Here is a 23383-nt window from a genome sequence, read left to right as displayed (position 1 = left end):
GTTACAGCACTTATATATCATTGCTCTTTTGTTGATTTTGATTGCTTCCATTGTCCTCATTTGTCAGTTGCTTTGGATAAAAGCGTCTGCTAAATGACTAAATGTAAATGTAATTGATGTAACAGCAATATGATGCAATCTTTCTGTTGTTATTAATATTCTTAAACATCAACAAAAATAATAATAGCTATATTTACATTTGTTTCTCGCATCATGTTGTTATAAGAACAGCAATATGAAGTACTTTATTGTGGTGTATTTGTTGTTATTGATATTATTTAGTAATAATAATAATAATAATAATAATAGTTTCTCATAATTGTTTTTTGTTTTGTTTTATTTTTTATTAAAAATTTAGCAGAAACGTGTGAATTTATATCACTGTGGCGAGTGGGGCGGGGCCGAGAGGCGTGGGAACGAGGAGTGAGGCCAGGTGTAGTGATTGGAGATGAGCGGCACCTGCGCCCCACCGCCAGTATCGAGTCCCACGTAGGAGATGGAAGGATATAAAACTGGAACAACGACAGTGAAGGACGAGAGATGACCAGGCCTGGGACATTATTTTATGTTTTGGCTTTTATTTGTTTTGGCTGTTTTGTTTATTTTCAATTATTAAAATGTTTTGATTGTGCGCCGGTTCCCGCCTCCTTCTTCCCGATGAGTATGGAGATTTTATCATTACAATCACATTTGTACACCACTGGCTCATATCTACACTTCATTCTTGGCTTTGTCTAATTTCAAGTCAATCGTACGCAGCAGTGACAGTTAGTATGGTTTGTTCAAATAAAACAGATAAGCGCTCGTGTCTGTAAAGTATTTTCTCTACTGGTCTGTTTTGAAATGAGACAAAGCCAAGGCTCACAAAGGTGCCACACGCGGCTGCTTCAGTGCTTGCCTCTCCAGTGTCTGTACTTTTGTTTTTGTTTTTTTTGTTTATCAAACACGATCAGTTTCACCAGGGATGAACTGCTGAACATTCGGCAGAACACACCACAACATCTTCTACCAGATTCCCATTATTCAGACATTTTACTGAATGTTGTAGTCGGTGGAGTGGCTGCGCTGATAAAGTGCTTCAAGGTGCGCAGACGGGGGAAGAGAGCCGGCGCACTCGTCAAGCTCAGAAAGCGTGGATTTTGAATGCCGTTGCCTAGCGTCCATCTGGCAAATCTCTGCTCTCTACCCAACAAAACGGACAAACTTGTTCTGCTCTCCCGGACTAATAAAGATTTGTCACACTCTGCTGGTCTGTGTTTCACGGAAACCTGGCTGTATGATGCCATTCAGGTGTCTAGAGCAGATCGCGATGCAGAATCAATGGGGAAATTGTTCGGCAGCGGGACATGATTTTATATCAATGAACTGTGGTGTACAGATGTACCTGTGTTAAAGAAGATGTGCTTTCCTGATCTAGAAGCGCTCTTCATTAACTCCAAGCCGTTCTATTCGCCACAGGAGTTTCACTCATTCATTCTTGTGAGTGTTTTAATTCCTCCACAAGTGCACATGAGCTCAGCTTTACAGAAACTTGCTGATCAGATCACAGAGACAGAAAACCAACACCCAGACTCTGTTTTAATGATTCTTGGGGAATTGGGGAACGCAAATCTTTCACGTGAACTATCAAAATATAGACAGCATGTTACACGTCCCACCAAAGACAGTAATATACTGGTTTACTGATAGACAACAATAAATCTGATCACTGCCTGGTTTATCTTATACCGTCCTACATGCAGAAACTTAAATCTGCTAAACCTGTAGTAAAGACTGTAAAGAGATGGACCAATGAAACAGAGTGGGTCCAAAAAGCCTGTTTTGACCTCACTGAGTGAAGTGTTTTTGAAGCTGCTACCACCGATCTGGACGAACTCGCAGAGACTGTAACATCTAATCTTAGTTTCTGTGAGGATATATGTATTCCTACCAGAACTTATTAACATTCAACAATGATAAGCCAAGGTTTACAGCAAAACTCAAAACATCTTCGTCAGGCCAAAGAGAGTATTGTACAATCAAGTCAGGAACACACTGAATAAAGAGATTAGAGTGGCTAAAAGACCTACACTAAAAAGTTGGAAGATCAGTTCACTTCCAATGACTCCACTTCAGTGTGGAAAGGTCTGAGAGGCATCACAAACTACAACACACCAACCCCCTGCACTGAGGTGAATCAACAACTTGCCAACGACCTGAACGAGTTTTATTGTTGATTTGAAACCCCCACACCCATTCTGACCATCTCTCCACCCAACCATTAACACCTCCTGCAATCCCCCTCTCCCCACGTTCTGCTCTTCAAATCAGTGAGTATGATGCATGCCAGGTCTTCAGGAAGAACAAAAGAAGAAAGGCACCAGACTATCTGAAAACCTGTGCTGACCAGCTGGCCCCCATCTTTTCACAGATCTTCAATAGATCTCTGGAGTTGTGTGAAGTCCCTTCCTGCTTCAAACGCTTCCCGTTCCAAAGAAACCCAAGATAACAGGATTAAACAACTACAGACCTGTGGCTCTAACGTCTGTCGTCATGAAGTCATTTGAAAAAACTGGTTCTGGTTTATCTGAAGGACATCACTGGACCCTTACTGGACCCCCTGCAGTTTGTCTACCGATCAAACAGGTCCATGGATGATGCAGTTAACACGGGACTGCACTTCATCCTGCAACATCTAGACAAAACTGGGACTTATATGAGGATCCTGTTTGTGGACTTTAGTTCGGCTTTCAACACCATCATCAAAACAGCTCTCCAGAACAAACTGACCCAGCTCTCTGTTCCTAGCTCTATCCGTCAGTGGATCAACAGCTTTCAGACAGACAGGCAACAGCTAGTGAGAGTGGGGAAATTCATGTACAATGGCCACTTCACCACCACTGGTGCCCCTCAGGGATGGGTTCTCTCCCCACTGCTCTTCTCCCTGTACACCAATGACTGCACCTCTAAAGACCCCTCTGTCAAGCTCCTGAAGGTTACAGATGACACTACAGTCAAGAGGTTGAGCAGCTGTCTGTCTGGTGCAATCTTAACAACCTGGAACTAATCATGCTCAAAACAGTGGAGATGATAGTGGACTTAAGGAGAAGTCCTCCTGCACTCCCCCCACTCACTATCATAGACAGAACTGTTCAGCTACAAAATCAGACATGAGAAGACTACAGTTCGGACTGCTGAAAGGATTATTGGTGATCCCCTGCCCACCCTTCAAGAACTGTTTACATCAATAGAGAGAGGAAAAGGGCTCAGAAAATCCCTCTCAGCGCTTCAGAGCTGCAAATACCAGGGCAGCCAGGCACAAGATCAGTTTCTTCCCCCAGGTAATCTACAGTACCTCATGAACAGTTAAATGTTCCCCACTTATGCAATATATATTTTTTTTTTATTTGTTACTACTACCATCCAAGAACATCCCTACATCTCACTCTATTTTTTTTCATTATCATCTATAGCACAACTGTTCATACATTTTTTTTTTCAATTTATTTTGCAATATTTTTCACTGTATTTACTTTTTTTTTCTTGGTTTGTGTGTTGTTGTTGTCTCTGTGTACTGGAAGCTTACATCACCAAAACGAATTCCTTGTATGCGCAAGCATACTTGCCAATAAAAGCTCATTCTGATAAGTGTGAGTGAAGTGTGAAGTGACATTCAGCCAAGTATGGTGACCCATACTCAGAATTTGTGCTCTGCATTTAACCCATCCAAAATGCACACACACAGAGCAGTGAACACACACACACACACTGTGAACACACACCCGGAGCAGTGGGCAGCCATTTATGCTGCGGCGCCCGGGGAGCAGTTGGGGTTCAATGCCTTGCTCAAGGGCACCTAAGTCGTGGTATTGAAGTGGTATTGACACTACCTTACACTAGCATTCAAATGAAAAAAAAACAAACAAACGCTGAAGTACTGGTTAACTGAACCGGCATCATCTGCTGCCATTCAAATCACACACACACCTTAAAAATGAAACAAGCGTGTAGTTACACAACATACACACAAACAGACTATCAGAATAGACATCAAACAATAGCTCCTCAAAATCATGTCTCCTAACTGTTTAAATTTTATTTAAATCATGCTTGTTTATGTAAATTGAGTAAAATGTAACCTCAGGATAAAGTTTTTTTTAATAAACAAACTTGAAATAGCCTAATTTTAAATATGAAAGCAAACCACTAACAGATAGCAGCAAGTGACTGTCTTATTGAGTTAGTCATTGAGTCATTCATTCAAACAATTTGTTCAGACAGCTGATTCATTCAAGAATGAACCAAAATGGGTAACTAAATCCTTGATTTGTTCAAATTGATACACTGAATCAATAAGTGACAACAAGTGTGTTTTTCAGACATATGTGACAGTTGCGATCTCTGTTCTGAACTATTTTTGTTCATTCGAGCACAAACAGTCAGCACTGACTGTGTTTCAAATGTAGCCTAAGTCACTCAATAAACTAGATACTTGTTTGAACTCTTGCATAAAATCAAGGTTAAATTTGCAGTAGTTCTGGTTTTCAGGGTAAACTGCACTCATTTGGTTGTGTCAGTTTGCTTAACTAGGTTATATCATACGTTACAGAAATATAAATCTAAATTTTTACTGCAGTAGTGTGTTTCTTCTGTGTGCACTTGCATTCATTTGTTTTGCTTTCTTCAGGAGATTCTTTCACACACAGACAGGCTGCATGAGCCTTTACTGCACAACCTTGTCAGTGCCAGTACATTATCCACTATTGCCATTTGCCCCAAATGTAATAAAATCAGAATCATTGTAGCTGAAATGTCTATGCTTCCCTATATATTTTTTAACCACATTTGTTGTCCGGTCAGGCAAATAAAACTTTTCCCCTTGCCCTTTAAAAAACTCCACTTGACCCAGACAAGCATTAATGTTGAGCTCTGCTACTGTATATAAATTAACCCACCGAAGTGGCTAGTGTTACTTGCCATTGCTAAAATATGGCAGGGGTTAATGTCAAGCCCTGCACACAATGTCTTTCCTCCGTCCTGTTATATCACATGGTTTCTTTTTCTTTATTTCTCTCTTTCTCTCTTTCTTTCTTTCTTTCTTTCTTTCTTTCTTTCTTTCTTTCTTTCTTTCTTTCTTTCTTTCTTTCTTTCTTTCTTTCCTTTCTTTTTCTCACACACACTCACAATAAAAGAAATGACTTCAGATAAACCAATAAAAAGGACTGTTTTCTGGCAAACCTTAGAAAAAGGCATTTTTTCCTGCGGAGGTCACGCATATTGCTCTAGAGAACTGTGCTCACTTTTTTTTTTTTCTTTTCTTTTTCAGTTTTTGAAAATTAGAGTCAAATTGACAATTTGTTTGTTTTGAGGAATTGCTTAAAAGTGGTGCCCAGAAGCAACATCGTGCCACAGTGTAACAGATATGATGCTGCATAAAAGAGAATATTGCTTTCTTTCTTTCTTTCTCTCACACACACTCACATCTGCCTCCCTATCCTTCTCACCTTTGTTCTGTGTCTCAGACTAAAGTCCTTATTGATGAATAAACCTGCAGTCAGATGGAAATCAAAGATCCCAACTGCAGTAAAACCCAGAACTACATTTAAGTAACAAGGAATGACAGGTAACATTTAAGAATAATATTTTAGTTGATAATCTAGTCTGCAAAAAATGTTTTTCTAGCTTAGATGTTTTGTCTTGTTTCCAGACAAAATATCAAAACATTCTTAAATAAAGAAGGATTTTATAGAGACAAGAAAAAAAAGTCAAAATTAAGAGAGTTTTTGCTTGAAACAAGCTTAATAATCTGCCAATGGGGTAAGCAAAATGATCTTGTTTTCTGTAAAAAAAAAAAAAAAAAAAAAAAAAAAAAACGTAAGAATGAGAGTTATCTTATACAGTATATAGATATTCACTGCTGTTCGAAAGTTTGGGGTTGGAAATATTTATTAATCCCTTAAAATAATTATTATGCTCTGCAAGGATTTATCTGATCAAAAATACCATACAGTAATATTTTATAATATTATTGTAATTCAAAATGTTTTCTGTTTTAATATTATTTAAAAATGAATTAAAACTCATTGTGATCGCAACACTGAATTTTCATCAGCCAGTCCTCCAATCTTCAGTGTCATAATCATTCTAATATGTTAAATGTGGTGCTCCAAAAATATTTATTCTCATAATTAATGCTGAAAGATTTGCTTCTTCTGTGATAACATCCCGACAGCCACAGAAAATCATCCAGATGGGCCAAATATGTTGAGAATGTTAGATTTTATTTGTGTCAGATTTGAGGGATGTTCAGTCAAGGAGGAACGGCAGGAACAATCACTCTTTACAAAATGGAAGTGTTATCAGACAATCCAATCCTGCTTTATATTTGCTTGAAAACAATAGTGCTGGTAGCCTGCGGCTTCCTCTGATAGAGGGCTTCGACTGGGACACTCAGTCAATACACGCAAGCCATTAAAGAACAGATTACAGACTCATGAATAAACAGGCTGGGTGTTGGAGTCGGCCTCTAAACAGGACTTCAGCTTGCCGCTTGCATCCCTATAATTGACTGATCCATTTTTCACTTTAATTTATGAAGTACAACCAGAGAGAAAATATTGATTTGTCATTATTACAGTGAAAAGTGGTTTTGCATAGACCATAAATAACCATAGGGTTTTCCCGGTTATTGTCTAAAATCTTTTTTAAATGCTTGTTTTGTTTCATTTCCCTCATGATAATGAAGAACCAAAATAAACACAGAAAAATGAAGAGGATAGCATGTGAAGAGTGTCGGGTTGACAGCCTCAGGATTAGCTGTGCGTGGGCAGGTTAGAACATTAGGTGTGGGTTTGAGGCACGAGTGACCGCAGGCGATGGTATTAACATGCAGGGCAAGTTTAGATGACCATTCTCACTTGTCACACCCAGAGCAGGGCAAAGGCTGCTGAATGCACCAGGGACAGACCCAAATATCTTGTACAGTTCCAAAAATATCCAAGTGAAACACCATACAACTGAACTTTCTTGCTGGGTTTATACAGACAGTGTCAGCCAATACAAAACTGACCACCGTGATGCAAGGGCATTGAACATTGCTAGAATGTTAAAGTGGTTTCTAAGTGGCCCAAGTCAAACAAGATGACAGGAAATAAGGCCCATAACAAATAAATAAATAAATAAATAAATAAATAAATAAATAAATATAATTTGATGATTAGACATGTGTTGCATTCAGTGGGGGCAATAAATACTGATTGTATAGACTTACACTGTCTTATTACATGTTGCTTTGCGTAAACATAATACCATGTCTGCATTTGTGATTTAAGAAATAACAAACAACAAGCTTACTCATCACTGCTCTAAACTTGTGTATGAATCATCAGTGGCAAATTCTTTAAAAATGCAAACGTACTTAGACTGTGAGTCAGAAGCACCAGACTGTCCTTGCAAATATGGAACTGCCCCACTTTATAGAAACAGACACCGGTTTCACAAGTTTGTCTTGCATGAAATAAATTGAGAAAAATAATATGCATATTTGGCATGCTGCCTAAGGAGAGGGCTCCTAGCCTGGTATCAGCCCGAACGCTGAGCAGCCCCCCCACCACCCCCCGGAATCGGTCGACAATAAGGAGTCGGGAGGTGGAGGGATGCTGGAAGACTAGAGAGAATGAAGGTAAGGCTGCTATGATTATTTATAGTGGTTCTTTTTTATGGTGAATGGATAGAGGATGTGATTACTGATGGCGAATTGGCCGCATTGATTATCTGCACATGGTTCTCTATCGAGGTGGTTGGATTGATGGTGTGATTATTCAAAGTGAATTGGCCGCGTTGATTACCTGTGCATGTTCCTCTGGAAATTTGTTAATAAAAGATCACGTTGTAGTCTACTCTCACAGGAAACAGTCCCCATCTTCCGTAAAATGTGGTGCACACATATTTGGCTTTAACTGTTCTGGAACAGTGTTGTAAATCCAACTTAACCACTGATTTCTAGTTGTGTCCACTTTTGAAAGGCCATACAAAGACTTGGCATTGAATCATATGACCCCTTTAAGGAAACTCATCAGCACTTTTGTCAAGAGGATTTGGTGACATCAACAGGTCGGGAAGGAAAGTCATTATACTCAATATGCACTACAAGTGAGTGTAGTGATGCAAGAAAACCAGATCACACCAGTTATTTTACTCAGAGAGAGAGAGAGAGAGAGAGAAAAAAAAAGAAAAATGGAAAGGTTCTAATAAGTACTAATATTTTTGCATCACTGATAGACTTATCATTTTTAAAGTCAAATTAAACCCTTCTGAACTTTTTAAAGTAAAAAATACTAAAAGTAAAAAAAAAAAATAATAATGACATAAATTACAATTAAAAATAAATATAAAACCACAATAAAAAACAAATGAATAGATTAAAAATGTATTAATATTTTGAATCAGATTTAATTTTTATATTTTCCGTTCCCATTTAATGTAATTTAATTTCACTTAGGGTTTTTGAAATATTGTTAGTTTCTGTCCTTGTTTTGAATATATGTTTATAGTTTTTAATTGCAGTTAGTACAGTACTCCATAAAATAACTAAAAAAAAAGTATGATGATACATAAATTGATATATGGGCTGAACATATATATATATATATAATCTTCAGTGAATGCAAAAATCCCAAACCAAGTGCCCCCCCCCCCACCCCCCACCATTAAACCAGTTGGATCTGTCACCAGCCCTTGTTCTGGGAGCTGATAAATTAGAGATGAGAAGAGGCATGAGATAAACAATGTCATAAATGCATCCAAATTGTCTTCTAATAAGCAAGTATATGCTGGAAGATTTCCCAGAATGCATCTCAGCGAACAAAAGCCTAGCACATTGGTACAAAAAGCGGTTTGTAAACTTTCCAAAATGAATCTTCCATCCATTTCTCCTGTTTTAACGCCACAACTCCATTTCTTGTCTGCCAAAGCTTGAGCCCCGGCGGTGTAGCAGAGATATTACCCGAGCTGCAGCATTACTTAACCTAGGCTCCTAAGGCAACACAAGTCTCTGGCACAGAGCCATTCACTCCATTAAAACAACACAAAGACTAATGTTGTGACCTTTTCTTCATCCGTCAGGGGTGAGGGAGTGTCTCTCCGCAGCTATCACTCAAGTTTATTGTGTAGGATTGGTAAGTGCTCTTGAGGAAATATGAAACAAGCTTGCTGTAAATGAAGGAAAGTGTAGTATTTGTTATTAGGATGTACAAGAAGGCTTCCGGGAAGCCCCCAAATAACGAAAAGCCCCATGAAATACCATCCATCCTTCCATCAGAGGGCACTTTAGACCAGAGCCATTAAGAATCCCATAGTATTCTTGGAAGAAATCTCTATGGAAACCAGCGAGGAACAAGAAACAAGTGGCGAATCTGACCCAAGGTAAGCAGAGTGAGCAAAACCTTTTACTCATCTCTTCCTCACACCGTCTGTCAGTAATTTCCTATTGCTGCATCTTATTTCCTCTCGCTCCCTCACTTTTCGCAGCATGTGCTTTTATAGAGAAGGTCAGTCTAGGTGAGCAAAGAGGATTATGGGAAATTACCTTTGGCCTGTTCGAGCTTTAAGGGTTGTTAAACAGGACGTTGAGCAGTTTACTTCAACAATGTGTTGGATTTTAACAATTGGAATTAGATTTTACCAAAAGGTTTTCAGAAAAAAATATAGATCTATAATCCTTTACTCATGCTTAAAATGTATGACTTTCTTCTGTGGAGGAAAAAAAAAAAAAAAAACTTTTTGAATAATATTTATTTTGTTTTGTCCAATGTCCAATGTTTTAAAACACCACAGATTTCTATTGTTAGGACAAAAAAACAAAAAAACAAACAAAAAAAAAAAAAAAAAAAACAGTGTTGTTATTTTTAACTGAAACAATTAAAAATAATTGTAGTTCATTAAAAATAAATAATAATAACTACAAAAAATACAATATTACACCCAAAAATCCCAAACTTATTTTTTTTATTTATTTATGATTATTCTTTTAGTTTTATATAAAATAAAAAAAGGGTAAAAAGTTTTAGAAAACTATTTAAAGATTTCAGAGGTCATTGATGCAAAGACTACAAAAAGCAATTTTACAATGCTTTTTATATTTTATAGTACTTATAGTACGGAATAACATGCATCAATGAATGGTACATAATTAGACGGTTTTCTGATTTTAGGCTGATTTTAAAAACAGTCTGGTGTGAACAGTAGAACACAAACTGCTAAACTTATAGGTTGTAGATGACAACACAAAAAGAAACAACTGCAACAAGAACAACTGCACCCAATTAAAAAAATGAAATGAAAACTTACTGCATAGAGCATACAGAGATAAATCAGTCAGTGATAAATATGTGCTCTTTTGTCTCTGGAGGTAAAAATATTGCAGGAGGGCTTGGTAATATGTTGGAAAGCATTAGCGGCTGGGGAAGGCCTTGACAAACTGGCGTGCTTTTCTAAATTGATCAGAACAGGAAGTTGCACTAATCCTCTCTTTTAGAAAGTCCCTGATCTGTGTCAGAGAAGCTTGAAACTCACACGCTGAAACCCTCCAGACTCCCTGATCAGCAGAGAAATTAGCCTACTTAACTGGCAGCATATGTGTGTGTGTACAAGAAAGAGAGATTGCTATGCTTTACCCATCATTGAGGACTCTGAAATCAGCAATCCTGATTACTCACTGGAACCTCTTACAAGAAAAGGGGTAGACGAAGATCTGACCTCACTTATTAACAAGCTTAAAGTCTGACTTGATGTGTGCCAGTGAGCGGGACGTGTTGGGCTTCTGCATTGCCACTAGCTTATAATGAGCTGTCTTCATAGAATGATGCTGGCTTTATTACTAAAGAATATGTTTAGTTTCAAATCATATATCAACATGAGGATGCAAACTTTCAAAGTGTGTGACGATTATCAGCATTGTTTGTAAGGAAAAAAAAAACATCACTATTACTGTTGCTCATAGTTTAGGCTATTGATTTAAACAAACTGTTTGTGCCACAGACAATGATAACTCAAATTGCACAGCTTGTTAGGAAAGGTACACTATACTGTTCAAAGTTTGAATTTTTTTTATGCTTTTGAAAGAAGTCTCTTATGCTTACCAAGGCTGCATCTATCTGATAAACAATAAAAGTAAAAACAGCAGTACTATGAAAATTATTATCATTTGAAAGAAGTGTTTACTATTTGAATACATTTGTAAATGTAATTTATTTCTGTGATGCAAAACAGTTTTTCCCCCAGCATCATTACTGCATTCTTTAGTCACAAGATCCTTCAGAAGGAAAAAATAATGAATAAATAATTAATACATAATTTAGTGTTTAAGAAGCATTTCTTATTATCAATGTTGAAAACATTTCTGCTTAATATTTTTGCAGAAACTGTGATTTTTTTTATCTTCAGAAAGTTTAAACATGCAACTTTTTATAACTCTAATTCATACTTGCTGAATCAATTATTTGATTTCCATAAAAAAAAAAGAAAAAAGAAAGAAAATTGTAATTGAAAAAACAACAACAACAACAGTTTGATTTGACTTGTACTGAAGGAGAAACTTGAGAAGTCTACAAATCTTCCACTGGAGCATCATTTATTATTATCAATGTTGAAAACAGCTGTGCTGGTTAATTTGTTATTTATTGTTATTTTACTTACTATCACTGCAGAAACCATGAATACATTTAAAAAAAAAAAAAAAGAAAAGAAAAAAAACACTCGTAATTAGACAAATGAATGGACGGATGATTAAAGTGTTGAAAAAAAAAGAGTAAAAAATATAGACTTGTACTGAGGGAGAACTTCCAACCTCTGGAACAACTAAAACATACACAAGGATTCATCCAGAACACCTTATCAACCACATTACAATGCCGGAAATGTTATGTGGCTTCAGCAAACCACACTTACTCTATTGCCTTACATCTAATTAATTATTCAAATTATTCATTAGAATGAATTACAATACTTGTTAACTGCTAGTTTATATGAGCAGAATAAATCCCAGCAGCTGACATTATATCTCCTCTATTGGAATGGAAATTAACTGACCAAATAAAGAAATCAAGCCATTGCTTTTAGTTAACCGCTCGCTATTTATTGGATTACAGAGGAATGTTGTGCACAAAGCCATAACCATGGCATTAAACTTGTTTACAGTGCCTCTATAACTGCCACCAGTTAGAGCTGAACTAAATTAAACCGTATATTACCAGTACAGCATTCTCCTCCTAAATGACATGTCCTTTTCTGGCTGTGACTTTGTTATTTGTTCTGGGTGCATCTGCTGACCTAATGACCACAATCATCTCATCCTGCTCAAAACAATACGGCTGCGCTTACCATATAATCAAAGCAAGATTGACTATTGACTAGCGCTCTCTCTGTTGAATTGATTCATGCAGGCTTCTCTTCTATCTCCCAGGGTGCTTTATCTAAAGTTTTTAATCCCCTTGTCGTCTATATTTGTGTTCTCTGACATCCATTTAACCGTCAATTACCAGTGAAGCCATTCACTAGCACATTAAATGGCGGAATAGCATCTCATTTCCAAGAGATGATTTGAGTTTGCCTGTAGCTCTGAGTTCACATTAGGCGTGTCGGAAATGAACAGTGTTCAACTTCCAAATTGGGAGTTTTCTGATTGAACATAAAAAAATGTCTTAACTGTACATGGAAACCAATAATTTCAGGGACTTTTAACCTGTGAATTATTCCACAATAATCCATTTAACACTAGTTTTGCTAAAACTTTCTTGCAACTATAACACTGCATTCATATTTTGAATAGAACAGACAAAAGAAATAAATCTAAGTTAAAATTATAAATTGCATAGTAATTAATAAACGAATAATATATAACATAATTTTACTTCAATCTCAGAAGGCTCTCTTTGAGGAGGAAGCCTTGACTGGAGTTTCTCACTGTGCCAGGCAGTGGTTGTGCTCGCGAGTGTTTGCTTTCGGATCCGCTGGAAGGAATGTAGACGGGCAAGCCCCTATCTTCTTCCTTAACCACCAGATCCGGTACCCGCTCTCGTTAGATGTACAGGGGCTCTTGGGATGTAATTTCTCGTGTGAGAACATGTGTTTACCTCTCTTCCACTGACGAGGCTGCTGGGCGGACATGCCCTTTTCTGGCTATGACTTTGATATTCGTTTTGGGTGCATCTGCTGACATGATGACCATAATTGTCACAATCAGCCCCTCGTGCCAGGGGTGTCACTTTTTGTACTCCGCAGACGCTAGAGTCAAAGTGGTGCTCCCAGGCCGAAGGCTTCTAGTGGATAACATCCTGATGCCTAAGGCCTAGGACTTTTTGAGGGCCAGCTCCCTCTGGGGAAGAGCGGTGTACACCACATTACACGGTGCCCATCTCTCCTCAGTGCCCTCAGGAGATTGATCTGCCAACCCTGCCGGTGTTCCAGGGGGCAGCTGTGCTTCTCTCAGTTACCGCCCGGAAACGTAGTGGTGCTAAGAGGCTCTCTACCTCTATGGAGGTCTCTAGAGCAGCTAGTACGGTTGTCCCCTGCCAATCAGCCACTTCAGGACGCCAAGCAAGTGGCTCTAGGCACACCAGAGGCCAGTCTCGTGAGACTGGTTCCCTTAGGAGGTCACATGGCGGTGTGGGAGCCCCTGCCAAGTGTGCTTCCTGGGGTCCTGCCCGAGCAGGCTCTGGTTAAGTCTTCCAAGTAGACGACGTGGGTCTAAGGACCGTCGTTTTTAGGAGTCTTCAGCTATGAGAGTCCTGATGCTGTGGCTCAGGACCTCAGAGGACAGGACCCTCTGGGGAAGAGCAGTTTACACCGCATTACACAGTGCCCGTCTCTCCTCAGTGCCCTCAGGAGATCGATCTGCCAACCCTGCCGGTGTTCCAGGGTGCAGCGGTTTCCAGCCAAGTGCTTCTCTCAGTTACCGCCCAGAAATGTAGCGGTGCTAAGAGTCTTGGGACCTCCTGGGAGGTTTCCAGAGCAGCTAGTTTGGACATCTCCTGCCAGTGCGCCGCTTCAGGGCACCGAGCTGACTGCTCTGATGACACCAGAGATCAGTCTTGAGAGGCTCAGTCCCTTAGTAGACTATTTGGCAGCTTGAAAAGTACTGCGTAATGTTTCTCTGTGGGTCCTGCACAGTGTAGTGAGAGGCCACAGAATCCAGTTCTGGTGGGCTCCGAGCAGGCTCTGGCATTGGAACAGAAGTAGACACTCTGAGGACGGAAACCATCGAGGTGGTCCCTCCTCGCATTCCTGAGTCTGGGTCCAACAGCCGGAACTTCACTGTTCCAAGGAAGGATGAGGATATCATGTTTGTCAAGTCAAAGGTGTAACATGGCTCATAACTTCATGCTAAATTTCACAAGAGAAGTGTCAAAGAAATCCAGTCACAAAGAATTTAGAAAGAATTACAAAGAATTGAGGTCGTTCACCTAGTACCATACACATTGAGGAAATCCAGAGAAATCACAGTACATGTCCAACTTAAAACACTGTTACTCTAGAAGAAAGCGGACCCACTTTATATTAAGTGGCCTTAACTACTATGTACTTACATTTTAATTAATAACTTAGTACAATGTGTACATACATGTTTTTACATTGTACTTATATTTAAAAAAACCTACATGTAATTACATCTGTATTTAATTTTCTGTAATAACATTTATAATTACACTGTTGACCCATACTTTACATCTTAACCCACCCTTAAACTTACCCATACCTCCAACCCTCTCCCTAACCTTACCCCTATCCCACCTCAATAGCAGCAAAAGTGTTTTACAATACAATATGAACACAATAAGTACATTGTTCTTATGTTTTTATGTAAGTACATAGTAGTTAAGGCCACCTAATATAAAGTGGGACCATATATATATATATATATATATATATATATATATATATATATATATATATATATATATATATATATATATATATACTAATACTAATACTAATAATAATAATAATAATAATCCAATAAAAATCCATAAAGACCCCACAAACACACCCAATACAGCAGAAAACATCAAGAAGAATCTATACATAAAAAAGCAACCCTCCTCCACTGTCTGTCAGAATATATTAAAAAGATGCAGATTATATGAAAGAAAAATCTCTAGAAAGTCTTGCTAACATGACCCCGGGCATCATGCATAAAACTTTGCATTACCTTCTTTAAATACATAGCAGAATCTGGATATACACCCACACCACTGGGTCACTGCTTCAGCAAAGCAGCACCACAACAAACTCTTGACATGCACGTCAGAAGCAAAATGCTCTCTCAATCTAATACATCTATTCTCTCATCTCATCATGCCTTGCACACTTTGAGTTTTTTCAGCTGTCAGAGACTGTAAATCAGACGTCAGTGACAGTAATTATTTTCTACAGAGAGAATGGAAGAATAACTCTTCCATCTGATTAAAAGTGTTACGTTGAGTACTATATAAGCTGTCATTAGCATATGCTTCTCCCGTTTGAAATACTTTAAGAAGTTCATTGAGATTTTGCCTGTACTGAGAGCAAAGTGCCATAATAATGGAGTTCCTAGACTTATAATAAAACAATTCTAAATTATAATACTTTGATACACTGCATAAAGGTATAAATAAACACACACACACACACACACACAAACTGATGAATAATGCACAAAAAAAAGCACCTTGAGAAAGAGAAAAGGGTAAATTACTATTCCATGTCACTTTCAAGGTATTCAAGATATGCGCTGCCACATCTCAGTATATTCATATACATCTCCAAATAGAAAATTTGAGTACACTACAGTATTAAAAGTCTTGGAATATAGTTTGTGAGAGATTGAAAGTGAAGTATCACTAAAATACAATACATTAAAGCAAGGCTAAGTCAATCATTTTTGTCTTTTTCTCTTTCTCATACAACCCCCTAAATCGGTTCTCATGTCTCCTGTCTGAATGCATTAAGTCCTTGTACACCATCTAAAATAAACTCAGTCTGGCAAAAACTGATACTGTTTCTTGCCACAAATCCATTAAGCTTTTCATCTCCAAAAACTCTCACCAAAGTCATTGATATGCTTTTCATCACTATGTCTGTTATATGAAAAGAAAAAAAAAAAAATTCCAAGAACTCACTAACACACCTGTTACAGCTGTTGACAACAGAAAACATCAGGAATAATCTATATAAAAAAGCAATCCTCCTCCACTGTCTGTCAGAATATATCAACAATATGTAGATTATTCGAAAGGAAAATCTCTAGAAAGTCTTGCTAACATGACCCCGGGCATCATGCATAAAACTTTGCATTACCTTTTTTAAATACATAGAGTCTGCACATACACCCACACCACTGGGTCACGGCTTCAGCAGAGCATTGCACAAAAATATTATAATATGAAAGGCTCAAAGTACAGAACGTCAGAAAGTGCTTATGCACATCCTGTGTGCAGAATGATGCACTTGATGCAACACGATGATTAGTTTGAGCCGTTTCATTTAACAGTTTTACATTTTAAATGTAATTTCTTTTTTTATTCTTCACAGTTCCCCTGCAAAATGCTGCATTAGTCTTTAGTTAAGACCAAACATTTACAAACTGGGATGGTCTGCATTATCAAAACACTAGTTTGCCAGTACTGATGGAAGGGATTTGCAAGAGCCTGTGTGAAGGCTGTGAGATGTCTAGTGGTTAACATCAACAACCAATTATTTTATGCTTTTCTAGCAGTATTTTTCAAACTAGTCATTGTGTCATGACTATTCATTGCAGATGCTTGTGTGTGAGAGAGACTGGCAAAGTAGTGAAAGATTGGGAGTTTCAGAACCATGGACAGTAACAGAAATTACAATAAGGAGTGCAGCATTTCAGGACCATGGACAGCGGCAGATAGTACCTCTTTGACAAATAAAATAAAAATAACAGGATGTCACGTGAAACTACTTGTTAATTGTTACTTGCATAATGTCAGAGGTTGTGTGTAAATGTTTATTGCTTCAAGGTCAATGTGTTTGCAAACCATTTGACCGACTTTAAGGGGTCATCGGATGCCCATTTTCCACAGGTTGATATGATTCTTTAGGGTCTTAATGAAAAGTCTGTAAAATAGTTTGATTAAAAGTTCAAAATGGTAGTGTAAAACAACACCGTTTTTACCCTGTCAAAAACAGCTCTGTCTACAGCACGTTGTTTTATTGCATTCTGCTTTAAATGCAAATTAGCTCTGCTCACCCCACCCCACCCCTCTCTTCCGAGCTGCTCTCTGAGAGATGGTAAACTTTAGCTGCATTCATAATAAAACTTGCTAACTAGCACATTGTTAGTAAAGACGAATTGCAAAGACCCATTAAAAAACCTTACATTCACTTCATTCTAAACGTGAATCTAGATCACAAATGATTCATGCAAACATAGATGAATTTAGGTAGATCGGGGTCGCATTCCCTTCAGACACAAAGGTATTCCACTGCGTCTTCAGTGGCTCGGATGAAGTGGGTAAATGACGACTGCTATGGTCATTATTACATCCAACAACAGCACACCTTGATCGCTTAACCTGTTAACTGTCACTCATATTTTTGAACATAGACTTATACTGAACATAGAAGTGCATCATTCAAACCTAAATTTGTATAATTCATGACTGAAAACATTTTGTAATATTATTTTGACGTACAATTTTCATGATAATGCAATGTTTGAATTTAAAATGGGTTTCAAAGAATGGATTTTGAGATTTTAAATTTCCAAGTGATTATAATTTCTGATGAATTCTAAAGTGTGATTTTGAAGTGTGAAATACTTTTTTTTTGACAAAGGTCAAAACTTCTCTTATGATGTATGGTTTTTGAAGTGCACTCTTGCCATAAATGTATCTATTACTTTTCCTACATAATGTTTAACAAAAAAGATTGGTAAAATATCTATGTAGGAGTCTTAGACCTTTCCAATGATATATAGTTTGTCATGATTAGATTAGGATTTAATTGTAATAGAGTTAAGTACACATAGACATCCCACAGAGGGGACGGGTGACAGTTAAGAGGTTTTAAGAGTCATTCTCATCTACATCTGCTCCGGCGGTGAAACAATGGCGAACTGATGACAGCTCACTTTGGTGACTAAGGTAAGATGCCAGTCTGTGCTGAAATGCTACTGTCAATCAAACAGTCATAGGAGGGGCCTTGAGATCGTGAGATCAGCTTGAATCTGAGAGAGAGATAATTATTTAACGAGATAAAAAAAAGAAGAAGAAAAAAAAGCTGGGTGGATCTTTATCATCATAGGGTGTTTGTGTACACACACTGCCAACACACATTTCTGTTTAAACAGCTTGTAAAAGTGCATGTCACATTCGGTGACTCCTTTAACCTGACATATCCAAGTGGGAGACTATTCCTTTTACACAGAAAGCAGAATGCAATTATATTTGTTGGGAATTGGTTAGTCTTCAATCTTTCTGTCCTACATTCTTTTATTTTGTTTTTCTTTACTTCCTTTTGACTTTCCCTTTTCCTTTTATCATTCCTTCCATCCGACCATGGTCTCGTTTTTTCTTTTTCTAATACTGCCTTACTATCATTTGCTTATTTTATTGTTCTCCTTCGTTTATTAATTTGTCTGTTTTTTCCTTCCTATTCTCTTACCTTCTTTCACTTTGACTTGTCTTTCATTGCCCCTTTTCTGTTTTAATCACTCCTTTGTTCATTTGTCTCCTTTGATTCCTGCTTACTTTTTCTTCCTTCCTCTTCACTTTTTTCCTTCCCAATCCATTTCCCATTCTTTTTTGCTTCCTTCTATGTTCCTTTCCTACAGTACAGTATATCTTACCCATCTCCCTTTCTTTCTTCTTCCTGTCCTTACTTACTTGTCCTTCCTGTCTTTACATTTTCCTTATCTTTTTCATTTTCATTCCTTCCCATGTTCCTTTTTCTTACCTTTTTTTCTTCCTTCCTCATTTCCCCTTCCATTTTTTTTCTTATCTTTTATTCCTTAAATTCTCTTTCTCACTCCTTCCTTAATATATTTCCATCCTTATTTTTTCCTTTGATTTTATTCTGTCCTGACTCATGTCATTCCTTCCTATATTTATCATTGCTTCTTTGTTTCTTTTCCTCCTTCCCACTACATTTCCCTACTTTCTTTTTCTTCCTTCTTTATATCTTGCCGTCTATCCTTTCTTTGTCTTTCCTGTTTTCTTTTATCTTCCATTCCTTATTTATCTGTCCTTCCTATATGACTTCTTCCATCCTTCCTTTGTCGTTCCTTTGTTGTTCTTCTCACTATCTTAACTTTTGCTTCTTGACACAAAACAAAATGTGTCTCCATTAACATTTAATAGTTCCTCGTAAAAACCCTCAAACAATGTCCACCTCTAATGAACACCAAATCCATCTCAAAGCACTCTGAATCTTGTTCTCTCTCCAACCGCCTGTCTTTATCCCTGAAAGCCTTTACACAATGTTCTCTCCACCTCATTCTCCAGGGATGCTCTCCATTATAGAGCCGGGATCCAAACAATGCAGCACACATGTCAAGCTTTATTTCTAAACAGTGAAGGGTGCCAGTGGTGAATTTTATTGCTCACAGCTGTATTCTGAGAAACTAACATCACAGTCTAATGTGAAAAACTCATATGAAAAGCTAGGGAGTGTTGTTTTTAATTGTACAACTAAATGAAATGCGGCAGCAGTTTTAAACCTGCAAGCAATAAAAGCACTATTGATTCACTTTCACACACACGATGAAAAGAAGTAATACATTTACCAGTTTTGGGGTCAACGGAGAAGTATGGCTGTCCGTGCAGAACGCTGTACACCACCCGTGCACTGTTTCCATATGTAGGGTCATCTGCGTCGGTCGCTGTCACTTGAAAAACTGATGTACCTGCAGAAAGAGAAATAATAAAACATTGATTCGGTGAGTTTGAAGGGTGATTTGAATGTACCTAAAGGAATATCTTACACATTTTTAAATTGGATTGAAAATGTACTCAGTTTATCCAAGATTTAGATGAGTTTCTTCATCAGAACAAACAAATTAAATAATTTTTTCATGAATGGATCCTTTGCAGTGAATGGGAGATGGGAGTCCGAAAAGCTGGAAAAATATCACGCAATAATCCACATACATACATTATTGTTGTGTTTAGAAAAAGTTGCATGTTTGTTCATGCTTGTAAACAGTGATTGGTCTGTATATATTTCTCTCCTGATTCAGATGGTAACAACTTATTTCCTGGAGAAAGCAATATTATGGATAGAAGACACATACCTTAACCAGAAGCAATGGATTAAGGTTAAAACATCTTGATGGGTGTGTTTATTATAAACACAAGACATTCATTAATGGTCTGAAGTCGTGTGGATGACTATGGTTTTTTAGATGTTTGGACTCTCATTCTGAAGGCAACTTTTCACTGCAGAAAATTTACTGGTGAATAAATGACACTAAAAATTTCATTTTAATTTACATTTACATTTAAATTTAAATTTAGCAGATGCTTTTATCCAAAGCAACTTGCAAATGACGACAATAGAAGCAATCAAAACTAACAAATGAGCAACATGTACTGTAAGTGCAAATGACAAGTCCCAGTTAGCCTAACAAGCATTTATCTATGTGTAATACAATAAACTATATAAATTATATATATATATATATATATATATATATATATATATATATATATATATATTTGCCAATGTGCTGTGGAAAAAAAAATACAATATTATTACAGCATATACTGTCTGAACAAGATCAAAGACAAAAATAAAGACAAAAAACTGATTGATAAAATTATTTTCTGCAGTGTTCTCTTGTGGTGAGACCCAGTCAGAGCAAAGTCGAAAAGCCGTGTTCTCCCACAAAGACTTTCAAAAGATTTTCAATTATGGTCATCACTCAGCATAATACACACTAGAGAGACAAAGTTCACTGCTTTCTGCATAGTTCAACAGCATAAAGACCAGATAGCCGCAATTACTGTAACAACTACAGATAAGAGTAATTTTGGTTCTAATCCTGAAGCTTCAGTGGGTTAAATGAGTTATCTCACCCCTCTCTGTACCCTGTACAGCTCTCAGCTTCATTGAAAACATATCTATCAGACTCTAGCAGCAGCTGGAAAGTTGCTGAAACAGCTTGTCTAGAATTTTCAGACGAGTGTCTCCTAGGACCAGCAGATGAACTGTGTGTGTGGAGGCAGTAATGTTTCTGCACGACTAATAAAGATATTGAGTTTTACTAACTCCTAATCAAAATCATGCCCATATAAATAAATAAATAAATAAATAAAAGTACAGTAAAACTGCAACGCAAGCAGTGAATGCTAAGAGGGGAGCTTGGTAATATTTTGAAGTCAGTACTGATCGTCTGCTGTTTAACATGGCTGTACACACTCAGCAGCCACTTTATTAGGTACTCCTGCTGAAAAAGACAAGCTTACACCAGCATGAATTTCCAGGCTGGCTTTGGTGCAGATTTTTCTACTTGTTTCTACGTGACTCAAAAGACACATTTACAAATCCTAAGATAATATGCTGACTTTCATAGACCTCTTACTTATTTATATTTTCAAATAATATATAAGTGTATTTTGCTTTACTGCATTGGTGAAATTATCCATTAAAATACATTGATATTCAATATATAATTTCTTAAAAGAAGTATTAATATTTCATGCAGTTTTCAAGTTATTTTGAGATAATTTACCTGGACCTTTTTAACCATTTTTACTATGCCTACACACCACAGTTATAGATATCACACTACAATGATAGATACGATAAATAGAATGACAGACAGACAGATAGACAGACAGATAGATAAATAAATTAATGGAAATCTCTTACATCTCTTACAGGTAACAGTTCGTTTGAATCACATGCAATTACTATTACCCACCCTGTTATCCACTTTGTAGTCCTTTATCATCCCCAAGGTCAACTGGGAAACTTCTTGAAGGAGTTTGATGTGTTACTATTAAGCTTTCCTGAGGATGGTACTCCTCTGTTACTGCTCGTTGACTTCAACATCCACCTAGAAAATCCCCAGGCTGATGACTTCAACACTCTGCTCGCCTCATTTTATCTCAAGCAAGCGTCTATTACAGCTCCTTATGTAACCAACTGGACCTCATCTACACACACTGTTGCTCCACGGACAACACTTTAGCTAATGCACTGCACACCTCAGACCACTTCCTCAACATTTCTAACTTCACAATTACTCCTGATACAGAACACATTCCTCCGCAGGTCACCTTTCGACACAACCTACCTTCACTCTCTCCCTCTCGTCTATCCTGTGTGGTTTCATCCTCACTTCCTTCAACCTCTCAATTTTCAGCACTGGACACAAACAGTGCTACTGACACTCTTTGCTCCACTCTAACCACAACTTTTGCCCAATGTCAGCCCAGCATGCACAAACCCACCAGCCCCCTGGCTGACCGATATTCTCCGTGAACACTGCTCTGAAGTTAGGGCTGCAGAGAGGAAATGGCACAAATCAAGAAACTCTACCGACCTCAGTGTGTATCAGTCACTCCTCAATTCCTTCTATGTAAATGTCTTCACTGCTAAAACAACATGCTATCACAACAGAATTAACAACTGTTCTGACTCTCACACACTTTTCAAAACTTTCTCTTCTCTGTTCTCCTCCCCCTCCTACTTCATCAACTCTTACAGCTGATGACTTTGCAGTTTTCTTCACAAATAAGACAAGAACCATCAGCGACCAATTCCCCACACCACAGACTGCATTCATAATGATTAATACACACACTCTCTCCTCCTTCTCTTCACTCTCGGAAATGGACATTTACAAACGTATTCTTTCCAATCATCCTACTTGTCCACTTGATCCTATCCTCACTCACCTCCTTCAGGCCATTTCTTCTTCAGATATATCTTCACTTACTCCCATTATTAATAGCTCTCTTTCCTCTGGTACATTTCCCACAGCATTTAAGGAGGCTCAGGTAAGCCCACTGCTTAATAAGAAACCATCTCTAAATCCAGCAGAAAACTACAGAACGGTAACACTTCTTCCATTCATTGCAAATTCACTTGAGTGAGTTGTGTTCAACCAACTCTCTATGTTTCTTGTACAGAACAACCTCGTGGACAGCAACCAATATGGCTTCAAAAGTGGCCTATCAACTGAGACTGCCCTGCTCTCTGCAACTGTATTCCTGCGACTGGCAAGAGCAGCTTCCAAATCCTCAGTACTTATCTTGCTGGATCTGTCTGCTGCTTTTGACAAAGTTAACCACCAGATTATCCTGTCCACCCTCAGAAAGATGGGCATCTCTGGAACCGCACACCTGTGGTTCAAATCTAACCTCTCAGGTAGGTCCTTCAAGGTGACTTAGAAGGG

At 37.8% G+C, this 23383-nt stretch overlaps 1 protein-coding gene across 1 annotated transcript in view; it reads right to left on the bottom strand.

The window, feature by feature from the left end:
- LOC113076338 (cadherin-18-like) overlaps positions 1–23383 on the bottom strand; it is a gene marked incomplete at its 3' end in the record, with an annotated part of 83572 nt that overhangs the window by 19483 nt on the left and 40706 nt on the right. Inside the window, exon 5 of the mRNA XM_026248970.1 lies at positions 19766–19885. Within this exon, the coding sequence (XP_026104755.1) occupies positions 19766–19885 (120 nt within the window). The remainder of the gene's footprint in view (positions 1–19765; positions 19886–23383) is intronic.

This window comes from Carassius auratus, unplaced genomic scaffold, assembly GCF_003368295.1.
Source record: "Carassius auratus strain Wakin unplaced genomic scaffold, ASM336829v1 scaf_tig00020023, whole genome shotgun sequence".
Lineage (NCBI taxonomy): Eukaryota > Metazoa > Chordata > Actinopteri > Cypriniformes > Cyprinidae > Carassius > Carassius auratus.
This window is presented reverse-complemented; position numbering and strand designations above follow the sequence as displayed.